This window comes from Trematomus bernacchii, unplaced genomic scaffold (genome assembly GCF_902827165.1).
Source record: "Trematomus bernacchii unplaced genomic scaffold, fTreBer1.1, whole genome shotgun sequence".
In the NCBI taxonomy this organism is placed as follows: domain Eukaryota; kingdom Metazoa; phylum Chordata; class Actinopteri; order Perciformes; family Nototheniidae; genus Trematomus; species Trematomus bernacchii.
The window spans coordinates 327501-352500 of NW_022987642.1; the positions used below are offsets into that span (position 1 = coordinate 327501).

At 41.1% G+C, this 25000-nt stretch overlaps 2 protein-coding genes across 2 annotated transcripts; one reads left to right on the forward strand and one right to left on the reverse strand.

Annotated features, from left to right (window-relative positions):
- Positions 1-6607: 6607 nt before the first annotated feature.
- Positions 6608-19166, reverse strand: LOC117485199 (NACHT, LRR and PYD domains-containing protein 3-like). The gene is made up of 8 exons (XM_034133736.1): positions 19073-19166; positions 16954-17236; positions 16583-16690; positions 13126-14995; positions 12444-12617; positions 10290-10442; positions 9696-9742; positions 6608-7275 (listed from the first exon to the last, which is right to left on the reverse strand). Exons 2-8 carry the CDS (start codon positions 17225-17227, stop codon positions 6689-6691), a joined length of 3213 nt encoding a protein of 1070 aa, XP_033989627.1. The 5' UTR covers positions 17228-17236; positions 19073-19166; the 3' UTR covers positions 6608-6688.
- A 3226-nt stretch (positions 19167-22392) lies between these two features.
- On the forward strand, positions 22393-24398 carry LOC117485197 (general transcription factor II-I repeat domain-containing protein 2B-like). Its single transcript, XM_034133733.1, is given in 2 exon segments — positions 22393-22704; positions 22706-24398. Coding segments are annotated over 2 exon segments (1944 nt in total). The 5' UTR covers positions 22393-22453.
- Positions 24399-25000: the final 602 nt, after the last annotated feature.

The following is a 25000-nucleotide window of genomic DNA, read 5'->3' on the forward strand; positions in this document are numbered from 1 at the left end:
AAGAACTAAATATAGGGAAATAAACTTGACATTGCCTTTGGGTTGATGGTTCAAGTTATCTTTGATATGTTTGGTATTTTTGGGTAAAAAAGTCATTTTCTTGGTTTTATTCCCATGTTTGTTCTTTTTTTTTAATAGCACCTCTAAAAGTTGTTAAATTAACAAACTTTTATAATAATAATTCCCCATCTTAATCTACATTATCTATTTGATAAGCAGTGTTCAGCCCGTTAGTGAAACAGTGCAAAAACCGTTAACAGACTAATTAGCAGCGTTCATTTACGCCTTTTTTATGTAGCAGTTGTTTTTCTACTAAACAGATGTAATCAGAACTCAGATGTTGTTTTCCACAACAGCAAATCTGAATATTAATGGTTTGTTGAAAACTGATTAACGCACTCAGTTTAATTTGACAACAATCAGTGACATTGTGTTCATGCCTGAAGAACATTGTGACAACAAAATATGTTGTTATTTATTAAAGAGGTCATACTCTGCTGATGTTCAGGTGTATATCAGTATGTAGTGTCTCTACTTTAAAGAGTCCTCTCCTGCTGATGTTCAGGTGTATATCAATATGTAGTGTCTCTACTTTAAAGAGTTCTCTCCTGCTGATGTTCAGGTGTATATCAGTATGTAGTGTCTCTACTTTAAAGAGTCCTCTCCTGCTGATGTTCAGGTGTATATCAGTATGTAGTGTCTCTACTTTAAAGAGTCCTCTCCTGCTGATGTTCAGGTGTGTATCAGTATGTAGTGTCTCTACTTTAAAGAGTCCTCTCCTGCTGATGTTCAGGTGTATATCAGTATGTAGTGTCTCTACTTTAAAGAGTCCTCTCCTGCTGATGTTCAGGTGTATCAGTATGTAGTGTCTCTACTTTAAAGAGTCCTCTCCTGCTGATATTCAGGTGTATATCAGTATGTAGTGTCTCTACTTTAAAGAGTCCTCTCCTGCTGATGTTCAGGTGTATATCAGTATGTAGTGTCTCTACTTTAAAGAGTCCTCTCCTGCTGATGTTCAGGTGTATATCAGTATGTAGCGTCTCTACTTTAAAGAGTCCTCTCCTGCTGATGTTCAGGTGTATATCAATATGTAGTGTCTCTACTTTAAAGAGTCCTCTCCTGCTGATGTTCAGGTGTATATCAGTATGTGGTGTCTCTACTTTAAAGAGTCCTCTCCTGCTGATGTTCAGGTGTATATCAGTATGTAGTGTCTCTACTTTAAAGAGTCCTGTCTGTGTGTCTGTCTGTCTGTCAAACATTTTGTACCTTCTCTCTCATTTTTTTCCGATTTCTCTGTTCAGTGAAGCGATTTATTTTGTTCTCTCCTCGACAGACGAGTTCCTCTGCTGCTTCAACATTTCCCTGCTCTGATTCACACCCTCCCCTAGAGCGTGTGTTTGTGTGTGTGTGTGTGTGTGTGTGTGTGTGTGTGTGTGTGTGTGTGTGTGTGTGTGTGTGTGTGTGTCTATAAGTGTGTGTGTTTGTGTGTGTGTGTTTTGATAACAGTGCTCCTCTGATAATCAGCCACAATTACGTCCCAGCGGAAAGGGAGAGAAGAAGTGGGAGGAAGCTATCAGAAGGAAACCATTGATATGGAAATATCTGTCTCACACACACACACACACACACACACACACACACACACACACACACACACACACACACACACACACACGTGCACACACACACACGCGCACACACACACACACACACACACACACACACGCACACACACACACACACACACACACACACACACACACGTACGTTTGCAGTGTGGACAGCAGGAGAATAGGAGGGTGTATATTCTGTCTCAGAAACCTTTTATTACAACACAGGACTGAAACTCCTCATTAGAGACAGGAGGAGAGCGTCCATCACTCTGAATACTCCTGATTACACTTTCTGCTTTTGGTCTTTGTTCGTGTTCTTTCTCCATTTCATATATTTCTATGGGTTTAACGGTCTCTAGTTTGATGATTCTGTCAGTTCCAGAGTCTAGTTGGTCTGTCCTAGTCTCTAGGTTGTTGTTTCTCTCTGTTTTTTGGCCATTAAGCAGATATTCCTGTCTGTTTTGGTGTCTTAAATTCTACATCCTGGTAGGGCTGCTCAATTAATCGTATTTTAATCGCGATTACGATTATGGCTTGCAACGATTACGAAAACAACGTAATCGAAATAAAACGATGTTTTTTTTTTGTTTTTTTTAAATAATTTTTTTTTTTTTTCAGTTGAATTATACTTCAAGTTCAGGGTAATCAACTGATAAAAAGATACTGTTCAAATATTTTTTCTCCAATAAATTGATGTTTTCAAAGTAAATGGATAATCGTTTTTAATAATCGTGATATCAATTATTGACCCAAATAATCGAGATTATGATTTTTGCCATAATCGAGCAGCCCTACATCCTGGTGTGTTGTAGGGTTTTTTGTTTGGTGTTTCTGTCTGTTTTAGAGTCTGTCATGTGCGCGTTCGTGTGTGTTGGAGGAGGGGCTCTGTAAGGAAGTAGCAGATTTCTTCCGGCTGTGTATTTTCAAATTCTAGCGATCTCGAGCTGGTTTCTCCAAAATTATCTACCCCACCTTTAAGCAGATATTTCTATGGGTGTTATGGTCTTTAGTTTGACGATTCTTTAAATTCTAGAGTTTAGTTTAAGCCCAAGGTCTGTTAGGTTGCTGTTTCTGTCTGTTTTAGTCTCTTAAATTGTACATCCTGGTCTTTTGTAGGGTTTTTTGTCTGTTTTATCGTCTTTAAGCTGATATTTCTGTCCGTTTAAGAATACTTAGCGTGACTTTATTTACAGTCTATTACTGTTTTAATATCTTTAATTTGTCTTTATTCCTGACATCTTAAGGCCTAAGTTAGTTGCTTCCGTATGTTTTAGAGTATTTTGCATGTTATTTGTTTCTGTTATCAGATTCTTAGTGTAATATTCATCGTGATTTGGATTATTTAACATTAAAACGCCCGTTGTGGTGTTTTTAGTTTGATCTTACTGTCAGTTTTAAGAGTTAAACTTGCATGTATGCACATTCTGACACCTCAATAGCTTTTGTTGCTCAACGGCACCAAGTCAACGGGTTTCAAACATGCAACCCAGGTGACAGGAAACACGCCTGTTACCACGGTTACCCCACAGAAAGAGAGAGAAAGAGTCTGTCATTCATTCGTCTCTCGTGTTCGGCTTCAGGTTTCTGTGCCTGACAGGATTATAACCTGACATGAAACCCTGACACACACACACACACACACACACACACACACACACACACACACACACACACACACACACACACACACACACACACACACACACACACTTGACGTTGATAGAAAATAGAAATGAAGGCTGCAGAGTCACAATACAAATCAGACGCTATTTACCCTGGAGCACACACAGTGAAACCAAACACACACACAGACACACACACACACACACACACACACACACACACACACACACACACACACACACACACACACACACACACACACACACACACACACACACACACACACACACACACATAGAAGGAAAACATAGACTTTTGTGATCTCTAACTGTGTCATGTTGCGCCACAATGAGGTTGACATTTGCTGCTTTTATTGAAATATTCCCACAACTGTATATATCTATATCTATCTATATATACAGTAAATACAGTATTGAAAAAATGAAGCATCCAGATAAACAAACCAGTGGAGGATGGAGCTTATTAAGGTGCTTTTTCCATATATTTTAATACAATATTTTAACAAAGAGTCTTCGTTGCCATTCGAAACCATTTGAGGAGAAGACTGCAGATCAACAGGAGGCGAGTATTTGATACCCAGAGATCATATTTTCATTGGAGTATTTATTTCACAATGCCGTGCAACTGTTGACTTATACTGAAATAACTGTGTGCAATTTATAAATAGTTTGAAAACAATCCAAAATCAGGATGCATATACTTGATTTTTCTGGTGTGAGTTTGCTCAATTGTCATAAAAGATGGATCTGTTGACGTGCTTGGTCGCTGAGTTGATTTTACAGGCTGCTTCTCGATTATTATATATATTTTATTATGTATTTATTTGAACAAGGACCATGCATACAAATACATTAATCTCAGAAAAGAGAAGATATTAATTATGACAGATTATACCTATTTTCCATCTGCAGTCCTTAGGTATACATAACAATCAATAAACACTAAAAAAACATTGCATAATCTCTATCACACAAACAATTATAAAACATGATTTAAGTACAGGTCAATAAAATAATACATAGTACAGTTAAAATATAATATTACAATAAGGTTCAAATGTAAAAACTCAGATTACAGTGTAGTGCATGACTGGTTGCTTAATATACATTTGTTTGCACCTTAAGAGAAAGAGTTAAAGTCAGTCCAGGTTTTAAATTCAACTGGAAGAATATTCCAGTGTTTGATGGCCGTATATGAAAATGCAGATTGTGAATGAAAATGTAAATTAACGTTTACTTTGTTCAAGTTAACTCAGACCACATTTCACGCCGGCTGAAGCTCCTCTTCTTAGCATTTGATGAATCTGCAGTGGACAGAATATCATTCAAGATAAGATAAGATAAGATCGGAGATGCCAGAGTTACAAAAATACAATAAACACAGCAGCACAATAATAATAAAACTGTACACTAACAGTGCAGTAAAAAGAGCAATTAAGTATCTACAGGAAACATAGACGGCCACATAATTAAGTAAATATTAACAGTATTTAGTAGTGCAAAAAACGTAGTGGCAGATACGTAATCGCACGTTCAGAAATAAAGACTAAAGGCCCTGACACACCAAGCAGTCACCAGAGAACTCACCGACGCCGACGCCGACGCCAACGCCGACTGTTGCGTCGCCGTGTTCTCCTGCGTCTTGGCCATGTGTCGCACTGGAACACACCGCAAAGACTTCAGCCGAGCACGTACGAACTGCGCATGCGTGAGTGGCAATAACTCTCCTTACCAGCAGGTGGCGGTAGTGTGTATTCGTCATTCAAAAGAGGCAACAACCGGAAGACAGAGAAGAAGAACAGACTGATATAAACAAACAACAAATAGCGTGTGCGTTCCATTTTCACTCTCGTCCATCGAAAACATGTTTCGTGCGGTTCTGGAGCTATCAGCCATTGGAGTGTTGCTTGTGGAAGACATTCTCAAGCAACCGTTTTGCTTCTCATGCACTGATTCGCTAGCTGAACAGCCAATCAGAGTGATTTCTTTGTCCGACTGCCTGTGGCCGATGCACGGCCGATTCAACATGTTGAATCGGCCGTGCATCGGCCATGAAAGGCCAATTAAGGCGTGTCACGGCCGACGGTGCGGGACACACCAAATTGAGTTTGGGCGACAGGGCACGCTTCGTCGTCCGACTAACGAAAACGGCCGATTTCGGCCTGGTGTGTCAGGGCCTTTAAACAGACGGAAACATCAAATTAAAGATATTAAAGACACTAAAATGTACCAAAAACATCAATCTAAATACATTAAAACAGTAATAGACTGTAAATAAAGTCACGCTAAGTATTCTTAAACGGACATAAATATCAGCTTAAAGACGATAAAACACATAGAAACAGCAACCTAAAGACTAGAACAGATCTTGGGCTTAAACTAAACTCTAGAATTTAAAGAATCGTCAAACTAAAGACCATAAAACCCATAGAAATATCTGCTTAAAGACTCTAAAACTGAAATGTTAACCTAAAGACTCTAAAACCTGACAGAAACACCAAATAAAAAGACCAGGATGTAAAACGAAAAACACTAAAACCAACAGAAATATCTGCTTAAAGACTCTAAAACAGAGAGGAACAACAACAACCTAAAGACTACAACAGACCTTGGCCTTAAACTACACTCTAGAATTGACAGAATCATCAAACTAGAGACCGTTAAACCCATAGAAATATCTGCTTAAAGACTCTGAAGAAGAAATGTTAACCTAAAGACTTCAACCGACAGAAACACCAAACAAAAAACCCTGACCAGGATGTAAAACTTAAAGTGGACCTATCATGCTATATTTGAATAATATAGTGTAGGACCATACCTATATAAGGCATATTTATACTTTTTTTTTTTTTTTCAAAATACCAAACAGATCATGCATTTTAGCCATGCCTCATTTTGCTCAATTTGACAATTTATAGCTCTGTTTTAGCAAGGGCAGATTCAGTGAGAACAGCACCATCTACAGGCCTGGCATATGTACTACAGCGTCTCCAGCGCTTTCGAACGGCAATGGCCGTGGCTGTCTCCTCCTGATTGGTGGAGTTGGCCCAATAGCCGTAGCGCCACCGTCCTGACGTCAGGACAGTGTTCAAATCTGGATCAGTTTTTATCAGATCCGTTGCAGCCCCTTTTTTAGAGATTTGGGTATGGAGGAAAATAGAGAGGGTTGTGTTTTCTGACACTTGGTGAGTTCCCTGGAACACCGGGGACACATATTCATGTATAAAAGACGTACAAAAGTGCATTTTGCATGATAGGTCCCCTTTAAGACACCAAAACAGACAGAAATGTTAACTGAAAGACTCTAAAACAGAGAGAAATACCAAACAAAAAACCCTACTATACAGAACATTATTAACAATGAATAATAATGATTTCAGGAGGCCCATTGTCTTTTGATTCAGTCCAGAGTCATCGGTCCAATGTCTTCCCTCAACAGCGGGAGGAAAAGTGGTCATCTTCCACCTCACAGAGTGACACTGACGAACCAAAGCCATCAAATCCATTCCCAAACCCGAACCCAAACGCAGGGAAAAGAGGCTGCGTGAATTCGGACTTGAATGTGTGGAGGGGCATCAGTTTGTCAGAGGCCACTTTGTAGAAGGTCAGAGTCCCGGCAGGATAGTCCAGAAACACTGCAACTCGGTTTTTTTCATTTGCCGCTGCAGACGACTCGACGTTCGTAGTTCTGTCTTCATGCCGGACAGAGTAACTACCGTCATCGTCACAGAGCAGCATCCAGGAGTGATCGTTGGCTCCCAAACAGCCGTCAGCTCCCTCTCCTCTCCGTCTGATTTCAGCATATGTCACTGCTATATAAACTTTGCCTTCCCACTCCATCTCCCAGTAACAGCGACCAGTCAAGCCAGAGCCACAAAGCACCTGAAGCCAGCAGTTGAATCTCAGATCGTGGTCAGGACGACGCTGCTCCTCTTTTACGGTTGTTACCTTCGTGGAGTTGTCGGATAGTTGAAGGAATGAGTGTGCCGTGTTTGGATCCAGTGTGAGTTCACAGGCATCTGATGGAAAAAACAAAACAGCAGCAGTTTATCGTTTGAAGGTCACCTATTCTTCTTCATGTCTCTTCTACATCAACATGTGTCCCCTCTTCTTCATGTCTCTTCTACATCAACATGTGTCCCCTCTTCTTCATGTCTCTTCTACATCAACATGTGTCCCCTCTTCTTCATGTCTCTTCTACATCAACATGTGTCCCCTCTTCTTCATGTCTCTTCTACATCAACATGTGTCCCCTCTTCTTCATGTCTCTTCTACATCAACATGTGTCCCCTCTTCTTCATGTCTCTTCTACATCAACATGTGTCCCCTCTTCTTCATGTCTCTTCTACATCAACATGTGTCCCCTCTTCTTCATGTCTCTTCTACATCAACATGTGTCCCCTCTTCTTCATGTCTCTTCTACATCAACATGTGTCCCCTCTGTGGAAAGAGACTCTGAAAGTTTCAGGAACAAAGATTCTCTCTCTTTTTGATTCATTTATATAAAAACCTGTCTGAAAATGAGCTGATCAGATTTTGGCCACTTTATGATGTCATAACGATGTTTTGTCTTGTGTAACCATTAGCCAATCAGCAACCAAGGTAACCCCCCCCCCCCCACCTTATCACCTGAATCTCCTCCTAGAGCACCATTGAGTTCTTTGTAACCAAATCTCTCTCAGAGGGGCGTGGGGAGGGGCTCCTTATTTTCATCTAAAGTAACAGACAGAGAATCAGCACTTTGGAAACAGGGCTGAAACAGAGGGGATTATGGGATGCTGCAATGATCTGTTTGGTGTTTCAGCCAATCAGAGACAGGTTCTGTATATATCTGAGACCTGTGATATATTGATGAAAAACAGTATAATAGGGGACCTTTAAAACACCTGTGGCATTATAAAGCAATAGTTTAAGTTTTACAGTTTTAAGTACTAGCTACTAGAATGCTACACTTCACCACTGTATCTTAGCTTAGCATATACATTAGCCTAGTATGACCAAATGGCGTATTAATAACACAACAACTGTTACATTATTTTGCCTGTAACCACTACGCAATATTGCTTTCTGCATGTAAATTCGCAACGTGGGAATACGGAAGCAGGTGATGGTATTCGCCTTATGTAGCTCCGCCCCTTTCCCCACCTCTGATCCAAACGCTTATATCTTAGCTATTCTGGTTAACCTGTTAAGCCCGAGAGACCCCGGTACCGGGGCACTGCCGCAACATCTTGCAGGAAACAGTGTCTGAGGGCATGTTCATTTAATAAACTATGAATGTTTTATATCCATGTAACGGGAATAAACTCATCTAACTGATCTTTTTTTTTTTTTTTTTAAAGAAAACCCACAATGCTAACACTGAGCCTCTGAATTAGCAACGAGCGAAAAATGCTAACACCTTACTGCACCGAAAATCACTCACAAAACCTTATTATTTATCTCTTCTCTACATCCATGGCATCGATTCACATCGTGAGGTGACACAGAATCGATGGGTACCCACATTATCACTGAATTATACGAATTTGCAACGTTATAAACAAAAATGGACATCAAAACAGGTGACGCTAGGTAGCTAAAAATGCTAACATTTTTACCTTGGCTCTGTAGTCTCTCCAAAGTGGTCTTCAATGGCATTAAAACGATAAAAACGCTGCTGAAGTTAATCCATAGGTTAATCTAATGTGTCTGTGTCCCTTTGAAATGATTTCTGATAATCCATGACCAATAAAACGGATAATCCATGCTTTTCCGTTTCTAGGTGTCAGAGCTAGAATGTAGCTTCACTCTAATGCAAAACTGCATGCGCGAAGCCCCCACCTTTTCGTTTCACAATGAGTGTGTGTGGGGGACTCCCCCTTCGATTCTATTGTCTCTAACGGTCAGAAAGAGGTGTCAACCATCAAAATTGAGCAAGGGAAGCCAGAGATATGGAAAATCCACCCAAATGACCCCAGAAGTGGTTTCTTTTTGCTAAATCTCTCTAAAAAGGTTAAATGTCACTTATTTTTGCATCAATCTCGATACAGGGTACTTATTATATGTTGTACTTTGGATTTCTAAAGCTTTTAGTCTACTAACCCATCATCCAAGGGTGGTTTTCACTATAAGTAAAAAAGAATTTTTGGACGGACACTATAATTTACAATTTTTACTATGTAAAATCTGAATTTTCTTTAAAATAAAAAACATCTATATTGATTCTGACTTCTCTACATCCAACTCACAGGTTTATCATTACTTTGAGAAAAAAGATGATTAATTTAACCCTTTTAGAAGGGAAGATATGGTCATTTGTTCTGGGAATGTCATTTTCGAGCCTGAGACCTGAAAAACAGGCTCAGGGCTTAACAGGTTAAGCACGAGCAGCACTGTCATGTAAAATGATTAGTGAGCGGTGTTCTGTTCTAATATCACCATCTGTCTGTCAACTTACATTTATGAAGCCCAGGTCTCAATCTTTCCTCTCCACCATAATCGAGGCTAGAGGAAGGAACAAAGGCAGAAACAACCGTCATTACCTTTCAAATGGTAAATACTCATATCCCTATTTTTGGGAAAATACTGAACGTACTCTTCCAATATGAGAGTAACATGATAACAAAGGTATCCCAACTGTAGCTGTGTACATAACAGTATGTGTGATTACCTAGAAGAGCATCAGGACTGTTTGAGGCATATGATAGCTATGTGATTAACATGATGATTCAGCCTCTATGGAGATAGACATATGACAAGCATGATCATTTCTGACGTGGAGCTAATCTGAAGTAAACATTGAATACTGCTTTCTATTCCTCCATCTTGTGACTGTGTAACTCCCTCTCTTGGATATCAGCATGTGAAGGACACTGTTCAGGAACTAGTTGATGCTCTGTATGTGATGACTACTTCCATTCTGGAGAGGATCACAAATACATGGGTCCTGAGATTGAAACTCAAGCCGGAGACAAATGATATTTTTCTAACACCTATTTAACATCCAACACTCTTGATAAGTAAGAAATAATTTGGTTTTGTTGGTTCATACTTGAGAGAGTCCAGTTCTGCAGACAGCAGCATCGCTCTGGATTCTCCTGGATGATTGTAGCTCAGGTCCAGCTCCTTCAGACAGGAGGGGTAGGACTTCAGAGCCGAGGCCAGAAAAGCACAGCCTTCCTTTGTGATCATACAGCCGGACAGTCTAGACAAACACATACATATAGTTGAGCAGAAAAATGTATCCAGGAAGCAAGGAGTCAACGTATTTTACTTCCTGTCTCAAGTTATGTTTCCAAGTTGCAACGGGTGTTTAGACAGTAACGTTGATCAGGTTTTTTTAATGTAGTGGGTATATTTTTTAAAGTTGTCAGCAATATATCACAGGTCTCAGATATATCCAGAACATGTCTCTGATTGGCTGAAACACCAAACAGATCATTGCAGCATTACCCATAATCCCCTCTGTTTCAGCCCTGTTTCCAAAGTGCTGATTCTCTGTCTGTTACTTTAGATGAAAATAAGGAGCCCCTCCCCACGCCCCTCTGAGAGACATTTGGTTACAAAGAACTCAATGGTGCTCGAGGAGGAGATTCATGGTGATAAGGTGGGGGGGGGGGGGGGGTTACCTTGGTTGCTGATTGGCTAATGGTTACACAAGACAAAACATCGTTATGACATCATAAAGTGGCCAAAATCTGATCAGCTCATTTTCAGACAGGTTTTTATATAAATGGATCAGGAGAAAAAGAGAAAGAATCTTTGTTCCTGAAACTTTCAGAGTCTCTTTCCACAGAGGGGACACATGTTGATGTAGAAGAGACATGAAGAAGAGGGGACACATGGTGATGTAGAAGAGACATGAAGAAGAGGGGACACATGTTGATGTAGAAGAGACATGAAGAAGAGGGGACACATGTTGATGTAGAAGAGACATGAAGAAGAGGGGACACATGTTGATGTAGAAGAGACATGAAGAAGAGGGGACACATGTTGATGTAGAAGAGACATGAAGAAGAGGGGACACATGTTGATGTAGAAGAGACATGAAGAAGAGGGGACACATGTTGATGTAGAAGAGACATGAAGAAGAGGGGACACATGTTGATGTAAGAAGAGACATGAAGAAGAGGGGACACATGTTGATGTAGAAGAGACATGAAGAAGAGGGGACACATGTTGATGTAGAAGAGACATGAAGAAGAGGGGACACATGTTGATGTAGAAGAGACATGAAGAAGAGGGGACACATGTTGATGTAGAAGAGACATGAAGAAGAGGGGACACATGTTGATGTAGAAGAGACATGAAGAAGAGGGGACACATGTTGATGTAGAAGAGACATGAAGAAGAGGGGACACATGTTGATGTAGAAGAGACATGGAGAAGAGGGGACACATGTTGATGTAGAAGAGACATGAAGAAGAGGGGACACATGTTGATGTAGAAGAGACATGAAGAAGAGGGGACACATGTTGATGTAGAAGAGACATGAAGAAGAGGGGACACATGTTGATGTAGAAGAGACATGAAGAAGAGGGGACACATGTTGATGTAGAAGAGACATGGAGAAGAGGGGACACATGTTGATGTAGAAGAGACATGAAGAAGAGGGGACACATGTTGATGTAGAAGAGACATGAAGAAGAGGGGACACATGTTGATGTAGAAGAGACATGAAGAAGAGGAGACACATGTTGATGTAGAAGAGACATGAAGAAGAGGGGACACATGTTGATGTAGAAGAGACATGGAGAAGAGGGGACACATGTTGATGTAGAAGAGACATGAAGAAGAGGGGACACATGTTGATGTAGAAGAGACATGAAGAAGAGGGGACACATGTTGATGTAGAAGAGACATGAAGAAGAGGGGACACATGTTGATGTAGAAGAGACATGGAGAAGAGGGGACACATGTTGATGTAGAAGAGACATGAAGAAGAGGGGACACATGTTGATGTAGAAGAGACATGAAGAAGAGGGGACACATGTTGATGTAGAAGAGACATGAAGAAGTGGATTTTGCATAATAGGTCCCCTTTAAGGTGGGTCCCAGATAGATACATTTAATAGTTGAATATTTATTTCCGTCTTTACTTTCCATTCTAGGTTTGTAATAGTCATTACTTCTTCCTTTTGCATTCGATGTATCTGAGACCCCTGCAACATCACTGATCAGATACAAAAAATGATGGCATTCTGACCTGAGAGTTTGCAGGACACAATGTGGACTTTTCAGTCCGGCAGAAAGAAGTGTCACTCCCGAATCGTGCAGGTCGTTGTCACTGAGGTCCAGCTCTCTCAGTTTAGATGACTGAGAGCTGAGGACAGAGGCCAGAGCTTCACACACGTTCTCTGACAGTTTACAGCCATTCATCCTGAAAAACATATATGTCAGACAATAAAGAAAAGTGAACAGATAACTCGTATGGGTTACAGCAGGGGTGTCCTCATAAGTTCAGTTATAAGTTAGCAAAATCAATCAAATGTAGGTCAATGATGCTTGTGAGTGTTGGCAGCTCATCCCTTAAAGCAGAAGCCTCAGATTGAGTATAGTAAGGAGAAATAGGAAGGGTGTATTTCAAGCTTGTTATGTAAATAAGTTATTGAGCTTTTTTCTTATCAACTAAGATTTGTTAAAAAATGTTTCCAACTTGAATTGACTGAATTTATTTGAAAAGTGGTCTCATTAACACATGAATACTACTGTGTATATATACTTATACATTTATATTTAAGAAGTACAATATAAGACAAGCACAAGTTTCATTTGTGGGCCATATTCCATTATACTTTTTGAATTTGCTAAGGGCGATTCAGAAGTGTGGTCAATAGTTTGGCCACCCCTGGGTTACAGTATAGTCATGTCGTTTCCTGTGCACATACAGTGATTTGTTCGAGGCCTTGACCACTGGCAACAGCCTCAGGAGACCCTCCTCAGAAGCAGAGTATTTCTTCAGGTCAAACACCTCCAGGGCTTCTTCCGATGACAGTAGGATGAAGACCAGAGCTGCCCAGAGAGCAGGGGACAGATTTCTTGTTGAAAGCCTTCCTGAACTCAGGTACTGTTGGATCTCGTCCTCTAGAGAATCATCTCTCAGCTCATTCAGACAGTAAAACAGATTGGTGCTCCGCTCTGACGATTCAGTCTCCCTAATCCTTTCCTTGATGGACTTGATTGTTTGATGGTTATCCTCGGAAAACTCTTTTGGGATCGTCAACAGGTCCTTGAGGAGATCCTGATTGGTCTGCAGGGAGAGGCCCAGGAGGAAGCGCAGGAACAAGTCCAGGTGCCCGTTTGAACTCTTTAAGGCTTTGTCAATGGCAATCTTGTGGACTTCTGTTATGCATTTCTTCTTTTTGCAAGGCATGCAAAGTTTTTCCAGTGTCAGCTTAGAGAGTACATTATTGTTGTTGTTAATGAATGACATGACCACATGAAGAGCAGCCAGATACTCCTGAAGGCTTAGGTGGACAAAGCTGAACATCTTGCCCTTGTCGTCTTTCTTCCACCTATGCTCCTCTTTAAAGACCTGGGTGAAAACTCCAGAGTACTCCGCAGCTCTACGGATATCGATGCCACTGCCTTTCAGGTCTTTCTGATAGAAGAGCAGGTGGCCTTTCTCCAGCTGGTGAAAAGCTAGCTTTGCCAATGACTGGATGTAATGAATGCTCTTTTTTGTGCCATGTTTCTTAGCTGTCAGGGTGATCTGAAACACCACGAATTCTGTGTACATCTCGGTCAGGGTTTTGGGCAGCTCTGCCTGTCCTCTCTTCTTCAAAACGTCCTTCAGAACTGTAGCAGTGATCCAGCAGAAGACGGGGATGTGGCACATGATGAAGAGGCTCCGTGATGCCTTGATGTGGGAGATGATTTTTCTCGATTGCTCTTCATCTGGAAACCTCTTCTTGAAATACTCCTCCTTCTGTGGATCAGTGAATCCTCTCACCACTGTCATGCATTGGACAAAGCGTTGAGGGATCTGATTGGCTGCTGCAGGCCGTGTGGTTACCCAGACGCGAGCCGAGGGAAGCAGTCTCCCCTCGATGAGCGCTGACAGAAGCGCATCCACTGAGGTTGACCGTGCCACATTAAATTCAGCCGGCATCTGTTCACTGCCAGTACATTCCAGCTGAAGGCGGCTTTCGTCCAGTCCATCGAACACAAAGAGAAGCTTGAATTCACTCTTGTTAAAATCACGGTTTCCCGATCCCTGTAGTTTTGTGAAGATCTCAGTAAGGTCCGTCTTGTTGATGTCTTTGGTTTCCCAGATGCATTTGTGGATTAGCTCAGCCAAGCGAACCCTTTCTCCCTTCAGTAAATTCAGTTCGCGGAAAGTGAAGTGAAATATAAGGTGAACATCTTGATTTGTTCTTCCCTTGGCCCAGTCCAACACAAACTTTTGCACGAGGAATGTTTTGCCAATTCCTGCTACTCCAGTCGTAAGGACTGTTCTTATGGGTTTGCTGTTTCCAGTAGGGCTATTGAAGATGTTACTTGGTTCAATTGGTGTTTCTGTGCCTGCTAACTTCCCTTTTACTCCAATCTGCATGACCTCGTGCTGGTCGTTGATGAGCACCTCCCCTCCAGGTGTGATGAACAGCTCTGTGAAGATGTCATCCAGACACTGATACTGATCCATTGTCTCTGTCATACCCCCAGGGGCACACGTAAAGGTGCTCTGGAGGTTAGATTGGAGTTTTTGTTGGAAAAGTATGATCTTTGTTTGAGGCGTTGGCACTGCAATCTTCTCATCTATGAGAATCAAAAATGAAATCAATGGTCAATTACAAAAAGTTGGTATCCAGTCTTATGAGCATAGGCCCATTGGGCGACATGGGGGAATACATCTGTACATAGTGGCTTTTAATCCTTGCTGGAGTTTACGATACATGGAAGTCACTGTTTGGTTGATACCCCAGTGTATGAGTCATGGTTTGGTGTGTATTAAGAAGAGAACAAATGGGGGTCTTAATACTAAGCTGTAATCAGAACATAGTCGGACAACGGACACTAGACTTTTTTTAAACTAAAAGTGAAAGTGTCTGCTACTTACTAAATTGCAGCTGGAGTCAGATTTCACTCAGTTGATGGACAAGAAATTGGCATAGAGTTTGACGTCAAAGCATTACGCGAAAAGGCCTTTGCATCCATATGTTGAGTGACACTAATAAAGTGAATGAGGCAAACTGTATTTCACAACCTTCCCCATTGGCATTGACAGCACTTGAATTATGTTTTGCGTTTTCATCCGGACAGAGATGATTTTCAAACTGTGCTTGTGACGACTGTGAATACCTTGTTTACCAAAATATCAGTTTAGGTTTTGACAAGGACGGAGAATGCTGCTTGTTGTTAAGGGAACATGTTTATGTAGGAGGCAGTGTTCATCAGCTTATGGTGCTAATACGTTTCTGGGGAAACTCGTGAACATTGGTTTCACACACTGTTAAAAATCTGCTCAAAGATTGTTGGTCAACCCTGTCTGAGACTTTATGACTTATGAGCCTATCATAACAACCTAATGAGGCTGTCCAACAACATCATCTCGGACCGAAACTATGTTCTGAACAGAGAATATGAACTGCTACCATCTAATGGAGATTCAATAAAGTCAGACTGAAGCATCCTTTGTGCTCCAGTCAATCCTCACAGTAAATACAGAGCTGAATCCAGATCAGATGCACGCTGAAGGCTCTTTGAGCAGCTTTTCTGTTGCCGTCTGGCAGACGTTACCGCAGCATCCGGGCAAGGACAAGAAGATTCGGAGACAGTTTCTTCCCGCGGGCAGTGAGACTGTTAAAAAATTGAACTGTTGAAACAACTTCAAACATTCAACTGCTACTCAGTAGTATGTATCTAATACCTAATATATATATATCATTCCAATAACTTGTATATAGACTCATACTGCACTATTCCACATCATAACTTTATTTCATTTTTATAACTATTATTATTTTTGTATTGCTCTTGCTCTTATTGTTATTATGTTATGTTATTATGTTGCATTGTTGGAGAAGCCTGTGACATAAGATTTTCAACTGCATAATTACTCTGTAGCTATGTCAGATTGACAATAAAGAACCTTGAACCTTGAACCTTGAACCTTTCTCTCACTGATTGTGCTGTTATGTTAAATGTTTTTCATGTATTGTGTCGTGATATCTGTCTATGTTGATGTTACACATGGAGCTGCTGTGATGCAAGTCACATTTCAGACTTGATCTGACCATTAAAGTATTATCGTATCGTATCTTATCATATCATATCTTATCGTATCGTACATTACGTGCATTGAGCTACGGCATAACCCAGTCTGAATCCATCGTCAGTCAGTACCTGTTCTGGGACTCCTGTCAGTTGGAGGTTGAGGAAGAGGAGAAGACTGTGGTTCAATGGGAGAAGTTGTTGCGATCTTTGTAGTCTCCACAACAACACTGGCATCCCCTAAAAATGATCGGGTACATGAGATATTTAGTAAATCAAAGACTGACTGTTTACATTTCAAATAAAAAGTGATACTCATAGCTTTTGCAACGACTAGATTTTCATGGCCTTGTTCATGACACAAATGGGTCATATTGTGAGAACAGAAAATCATCTTCTAGTGTTAGGGTTAATGTCTTAGCATTTTGAAGGATATCTAATGTGTCTGAATGCTGAAATCTCTGCATCAATACATTTAGTTGTTGCTTTCCCACATCCCTTACCTTTTAGTTCTGAGCTTCTCTTTGCCAACGTCTGTGCCAAATCGTTCCTGCCGATATTCCCTAAAATCTTCGTGGCCACTTCCACAGCCTGTTGGTTGTATTTCTGCACCATCACATTCACTGTCTCCTGCCTCTCTGCATCTTCCAGGCAGGAGACAGGGATCGGGGGAAAGCCATCGGGAACGTCGTTCAGAAGACGAAACTGGAAAGATTTTAGCTCCTTTTGAAGCAAATCTTCCAGCGTTTCCAAAAGCAGCACTTTAACTGTCGCCATGTCTGATTCCTGTTAAAGAGAGATATTTAAAGAATATTCATGCGATTCTTTTCAGTGGGTAGATTAAAGATTGATCTGTTTTACCATTGTGTACCCAGGTTTTTATTTCATTTCATTTTTACTTGTTCCGTTCATGGTATGCACAACTTAATGTATAACAATTATTTACAAAACATGTCTCTGTAAACACACCATTGACCGAAAAGAAGCAGGGAGAAGAAAAATAATCTTATATTACCTGACCCTTATATTACTTAAAGGGGACCTATCATGCAAAATGCACTTTTGTACGTCTTTTCTACATGAATATGTGTCCCCGGTGTTCCAGGGAACTCACCAAGTGTCAGAAAACACAACCCTCTCTATTTTCCTCCATACCCAAATCTCTAAAAAAGGGGCTGCAACGGATCTGATAAAAACTGATCCAGATTTGAACACTGTCCTGACGTCAGGACGGTGACGCTACGGCTATTGGGCCAACTCCACCAATCAGGAGGAGACAGCCACGGCCATTGCCGTTCGAAAGCGCTGGAGACGCTGTAGTACATATGCCAGGCCTCTAGATGGTGCTGTTCTCACTGAATCTGCCCTTGCTAAAACAGAGCTAGAAATTGTCAAATTGAGCGAAATGAGGCATGGCTAAAATGCATGATCTGTTTGGTATTTTGAAAAAAAAAAAAGTATAAATATGCCTTATATAGGTATGGTCCTACACTATATTATTAAAATATAGCATGATAGGTCCACTTTAAATGTAGCAATATATGTTTCTGTTTACCTGTTTTATTGCGTTGCACTGTTGGAGAAGCCTGTGACCTAAGATTGTCATTGATATAACTATGTTCGTATGAAAAATAAAGAACCTTGAACCTTGAACCTTGAAAAGTGCAACACCCTATTATATCATTTATCATATAATGTTTAGTCACTCATAAGTTAGTCTTGACTACTGTTGTTGAGCATCAAAGTTGTTGTTTTTAAAAAACTATATGTGACACAAGACGATGGATTTTTTAGACGACAAAAACTGTGAAAAGCACTTTCTGGTAGCTTACAGTCAGCCACAAGGTACCTATTACTATCCGCTGGTTAATCATCTGTTTTACTCTAAATGGAACCATAACTCAGGTTTTAGAGACAAATATTTGGTAAAACAGTTTTAGAGTGCATGATTTGTATTGTGGTCTGGGAGTTTCCAGATGTTGACTCTTCCTGGAAGAAAAATGTCCGTGTTGCTTAGGAATGTTTTCCCGGAACGGAGGAGGGATGCGTTATCTTATTTCTCCTCTCCTGTTTACTTGTTGAGATGACCCGAAGTCTGCGATTAATAATCTCTTATCTGAAGTTGCAGCCATAAAAGACATGACTGTCTCTTACTGTAACCAATATGACTCAAATGTCAAACACAACAACGACACGATAGAGATATACACAGTTAGACTCTGAGAGAATGTGAAAAAGGACTAGTAAACAACCTTAAAGAATATATATTGGTTATAATGGGTTAAAGCATGTTTGACAGTTAACTATTGAGATGTAATACCATTGTCTCAGTCAACATTTGAATGTAGTTGTTAAAGGAAGTTGGCCTCATGAAGAATACTGTTTTTCAATGAGTTCAATTCCACAATGTGTCTTGTCTGTAGTAAACATTGGAGGCTGACGTTTAACAAAGGTTACATTTCTGGTTTCAGTCGTCCCAGTGCATTGTGACCAGCCAATGATGTGAGTTAACATTAATAATACGAACTATACCAACTCATACAGGAAAAGTGTTGCGAAAATGCGCTAAAAAGTACCTCCAACATCAAAGAGAGTCAAACAAAGAAGAAATGATTCACTTACTCAAGTTGTTCCAGATCTCATCCCAGTAGGTTTGTCGTTTAAAACAACAAATACAAATAAATGATCTGCTCGACCTACGAAGGCTACGTTTGTGACCAACTATCTGAGAGACTCGATCATTTCTCTCCTTCCTGTAACACTATGACTTTTAGAGACTGACTGTCTTTAATGACTTTTTACGACAAGTCAAAGTCCTTAACTCTAACGGTATTAAATCAACAAAAACCACCTGACGTCAATGTGTTGGAAATTACATAATGACATAACTGGATTAAAGCCAAACGGTCTATGATCAGTAGCTGCTCAGTACAATGACTTTTTACACTGTACAGATGAAACAAACAAACACACACACGCACACACACACACACACACACACACACACACGCACACACACACACACACACACACACACACTCACACACACACACACACACACACACACACCACACACACACACACACACACACACACACACACACACACACACACACACACACACACACACACACTCACACACACACACAGTTATGAGTCTACAGTAATTTTGTTCAGTGAGGTCGGATTAATCGGAGCCTCCGGCTGCAGCAGAAACAACCTTAACCATCCATCAGCTCTGACACCTGATCTGATATAATTATTACTCACACACACACACACACACACACACACACACACACACACACACACACACACACACACACACACACACACACACACACACACACACACACACACAAATGTAATCTCTAGCTAGTAATCTCGATTTCTCTTGAGAAAACCACCATGAACATTTCAATTGAACTCACTTCTCTCTTGTGCTGCAGGTGTACAATTAAAAAAGGATGATACTCCTAGAGACTAGTAGTATGAAAAGTACTCATAACACAGGATGAATGTTATATTGTAGACGTGAGAGACAGACACACACCTCTGCAGACAGACAGGAAGTTAATCTGTGTGAGATAAGACTCTCTCTAAATCTTTGAGCTCTGGAGGAAAAACCTGAAATCCAGACTATCATATTTCCATAATCTGCAGCGTCTTCTCACCAACACGCTCCCCACACACTCATCATCTACATTCCCATCATGCACCTGGCCTCTGACACATTACCATAATCCATCAGGCCTGTGCAGACTCTCGGCTGCGGAGAAACGCTGACACTTTCTGCAGGTGAGGATCTCACAGCTCACACGTTGGGGTATAAATAACCATTCGTGCAGAAAATGAAGAATATAATTACCTCACAAAGTCCAAACGTGTAAAGTACATCCATCACAACCATATTATGTCAAATGAAGGCAAAACAAGTTTATTTGTAGCTCATTTTAACGACTAGGTTGCAAACGAGCTACAAAGACCGAATCCTTTCCATCAGGAGAAACTTTTAGTTAAAGCTGCGCATGTTTTGTTGTTTTGGCAGATTTGTGTTTTTATCTTTGAATCGTTTCTGAAACGGCAGCGTGTTTCTTCAGATGGAAAAGGCCACGGCAACAAGGCAATTTAAGCACTTTTAAATAAGCATTAAAAGAATCGAGACCAAGTGGAAAAAGAAACACATTTAAAAACATCTAAGAACATGAACTAAGGACGCAAGAAAAGAGAAATAAAAGCAAGCAAAATATAGTTAAAAAGTGACAATGTAAGCAGCGGCAGTGGTTCAGTCTGTAGGGGATTGGACTTTGGACCGAAGGGTCGCCGGCTCACGTCCCGATCGGACCAAAACAATAGGGAGTGTGGACTGGTACTGGAGAGGAGCCAGGTCACCTCCTGGGCCACTGCCGAAGTGCCCTTGAGCAAGGCACCTAACCCGCGCCGGCTAGACTGGCTGCCTCCGCTCTGACCTCTCACCTGCATGTGCCTGTGTGCATATAACTGTGTGTGTATATGTATGTGCATGATGTACAAAGTGTGTACTGTATGACCTGTATAAAAACGCATGTGTGTGTACGACCGAGTGGAAACTACATTTCCCCCTCTGGGATTATTAAAAGTCCATCTTCTTCTTCTTCTTCTTCTATAAATAGTTATTTTATTTAAATAACAGAAAAGGATCAATTCTTCAAAGGAAAGCCCAAAAAAAGGCATTGAGTTGAAATGTACTCTAACCTTTACTTTGGGTTTCTTTACCTGTTCTTTTCTATGAAACTGTTCAAATGTGTAATTATCTACGCTCTCTGCTCTTAAATGGAAGGTAAGAAGAGACTCTGATTCTTTGTTTCCAGGTAAATGAAACAGTATGTCCTGCAGCTCTTCATTACAGAGTGAACATGTGAATCAGCGGCTCTGTGTTTCTTTAAACGAGCTGCGTCAGAGGTTTGTTTCAGTAACGCTGTTCCTGTCGCTCATCCCTGCAGCTTCATTAACTTCCTGTTTCTGAGCCTCGCCGCTCATCTGCCTCACCGTGTCTGTTTTAAATGAGCTGTCAATCATCCGGACGCCACCCCCGAGCCACAATTACTGCGACATTATTACCTCAGCGTTCAACACGGAGGATTAAACAGGTTTCAGTGCTGTCTGTTCACAGAGGAGGCAGAACACGACACCTGATCACAGGGGAGGAAAGAGGACAATATACGCTTGATTCAACAGAAATTAGATACAAAAATATTAGGGCTGTCAGTCGATTAAAATATTTCATTTTGTATCTGTTCTAAATGCACCTTAGAGGAATATTTTTCAAGTTTGTAATGGACAAATATGCTTTATGCAAATGTTTGTTTATTATCTTTGGAACAATGACAAATATTCTCCTGAATATTCTCAACACAACAACCTCTCTCTCTCTCTCTCTCTCTCTCTCTCTCTCTCTCTCTCTCTCTCTCTCTCTCTCTCTCTCTCTCTCTCTCTCTCTCTCTCTCTCTCTCTCCTGTGTACTTCTCTGCACTGAGCCAGTTGCTCAAACAGACATGCCTGTGTACAGTTGTCGGTGAAATGCCGCTCCTCTGTCTTCATACCAGTCAAAGCATGCTCCATGCTCCATATGTAGCTCTCGGCAAAATAACCTAAATATATAGTATTACGTTCTCCTCAAGAACTCTTACAACTCAATCTAAGTTCCTTAATCTTTCTCGGGGCCTGTTCAACTTCCTCAAGGACTAAAATGTCCTAAAGAATCTCCAAAAAAGACTCAAGGACTCTTCCAATCAACTTCTTCAAGGTATCCTACAACCTCCTTTATATCTACAACCTTTTCAACGACTCAAATGATCCTTGAAAGCTACTGAAAAAACATTTCAACCTCCTCAAGAAAACGTATAACCTCCTAGAGCAGACGTGTCAAACTCAAGGCCCGCGGGCCAAATGTGGCCCGCCACGTCATTTTATGTGGCCCGCGAGAGCTTAAAAGGTCTGATTGTCTAAAAATAAATAAGTCAAATGCGTGCAGTGACCAAAAACTACATTTCCCACAATACATGCCGATTATGTTACCCGCGATGTGACGGCATCCCGCCACTAGACTGCAGTGTTTCCACATCGATGCGATTTTCCCAACAAGTGGAATTGAGAAATACAAATAATGATCCCAAAATGTCCAGGAAGAGAAAAATTGATGCAGATGGAAGGGTGTTTCAAGAAAGATGGGAAGGCGAATACATGTTTGTGCTTCAAGGAGAAAAACCGGTATGTCAAAGAGTACAATCTACGTCGGCATTTTGAGACCAAACACGGAGCTAAGTATGCCAAAATTAGCCATCAAGAAAAGCAACAAATTGCCCAAGAATTAAAAGGCAAACTGCGATCGCAGCAGAATGTGTTCGCGAAAGCCACAACCAAAAACAACGCGGCAGTGAAAGCTAGCTTTGTTGTGGCTGAAGAAATCGCCCGTGCTTCAAAGTCTTTTTCAGAGGGAGCGTTTTTGAAGCAGTGCATGCTGAAGGTCTGTGAGCAGGTGTGTCCCGACCAGATACAGACTTTTAAAAATGTCAGTTTATCAAGAAACACTATCGCGGACCGAGTTAAGGAACTAGCAGGAAACCTGGCAACACAGCTGGCCGAAGAGACACGCAGCTACATAGCTTTTTCATTAGCTGTTGATGAAAGCACAGACACCACGGATACAGCGCAGCTATCTATTTTTATTAGAGGCGTGAAGTCGGACCTCTCTGTCACTGAGGAGCTGTTGGATGTGGCTGCCATGCATGGGACCACAACGGGACGGGACATTTTTGATGCGGTGGAGAAGTCCGTCAGTAAAAACGCATTGCCCTGGGAAAACTTGGTGGGATTAACTACAGACGGTGCACCTGCAATGTGTGGAAGAAAAGTGAGCTTGGTTGGACTAATGAAGGAGAAAATGCAAGAAAGTAACTGTCACACGCCTCTGATAACATATCATTGCATTATCCATCAAGAAGCTTTGTGCGGGAAGGTGCTGGGGATGGATGATATAGTGACCACGGTCATGAAGACAGTGAACTTCATTCGGGCGCGTGGCCTGAATCATCGTCAGTTCCAGCTGTTCTTGCAGGAGATGGGCTCGGAGCACGGAGACGTGCCGTACCATACAGAAGTAAGGTGGCTGAGTAGGAGCAAAGTCCTCAAACGATTTTTTGAGCTTAGGGAAGACATTGCTCTTTTCATGCAGAGTAAAGGGAAACCCTTGTCTGAACTGTCAGATCCAAACTGGCTGTGCGACTTTGCTATGTTGTGTGACATAACCGAGCATCTCGCCCAACTGAATCAGAAGCTGCAGGGACGCAAACAAGTCATCACGCAGATGTCCGACACGATCACGGCTTTCCAGCGTAAACTTGACCTATGGATGTGCCAAGTGAAACAGGACAATCTTGCCCACTTTCCTGTTTGTCAGAGCATCTCAGCCTCATGTCCCGGTACTTTCTCATGTGCTCAGTTAGCTACCAAACTGAGCCTGTTGATGAATGAGTTTGATCGGCGCTTCTCTGACTTCAGAGCACAGCACTCTGGATTTGCCATCTTTGCTAGTCCTTTCACCACCGACGTGTGCACTGCACCCCAACACCTTCAGATGGAGTTAATAGAGCTTCAAAGCGATAGTGGCCTGAGAGCAAAGTTCCAGGATGCTACAATCCAGGACTTTTACCGTCTACTGCCCCCTGCTTTCATGCCACAGCTTCGACTTCATGCTGCCCGTGTTCTGTCTATGTTTGGGAGCACCTATCTGTGCGAACAGATGTTTTCAATAATGAATCTAAACAAAAACAAGCACAGATCACGCATCACTGACGACAACCTCCACGCTGTTCTACGGATTGCTACAGCACAGGACCTAAAACCAGACATTGACACACTGGCCACGGAAAAACGGTGTCAGACATCTGGTCAGAAAACACATTGGTAAGCATTTGAAAAAACCTAATAAAATATAATAAAATGCAATTCAACCAAGAAGAAGAATAGTTAAACTATGTGCAATGTAATGATTGTGCTTGCATTTTGTTTTGTGTTTGTTATTTTCAGAACATGATCAATGGATGAGGATGGTGGAGAGGGGATCCACATGGTGTGTTCAAGGACAGGCAGCATCTCCTCATCAAAAACTAACCTAAAAACTTGACCAATATAGTTGTGGACTGAGACAACCCTTATTTTGTTATTTTGAGTTTATTACATACTACTTTATATGTGTAGCAATGTATTTAGTGTTTGCAGGTTTTATGTGTTTATGCAGACACATGTTTACTGTAATCAAACCATCTCTCATTAGTTGGATGTATGCCCCCTGCAAGGCTGTGTGCAGCCATTTGTTTTTGTAAAATGCTACATCTGTCACACATGTTCTTAGCAGCTCACAATTGTTGGTTTTACAGTTATTTGTTATTTCAAGTTTTGAACAAAGTTAATGTCATAACTTGTGTTTTATGTTATTTTTCTTTATTCACTTGGATAGTTTGATCGTTGATTGATGGAGTAATGTGGGTTTCATAACCTGACAAATTAAAA

Bases quoted from the DNA above. Each gene is read 5' to 3' on its own strand.
- LOC117485199 (XM_034133736.1), bottom strand. From the start codon at position 17,227: ATGGCGACAGTTAAAGTGCTGCTTTTGGAAACGCTGGAAGATTTGCTT. The intron at 16,691-16,953 runs GTAAGGGATGTG...GATCATTTTTAG, and splicing joins GAGAAGCTCAGAACTAAAAG to GGGATGCCAGTGTTGTTGTG. The intron at 7,276-9,695 runs GTAAGTTGACAG...TTTTTCCATCAG, and splicing joins GAGACCTGGGCTTCATAAAT to ATGCCTGTGAACTCACACTG.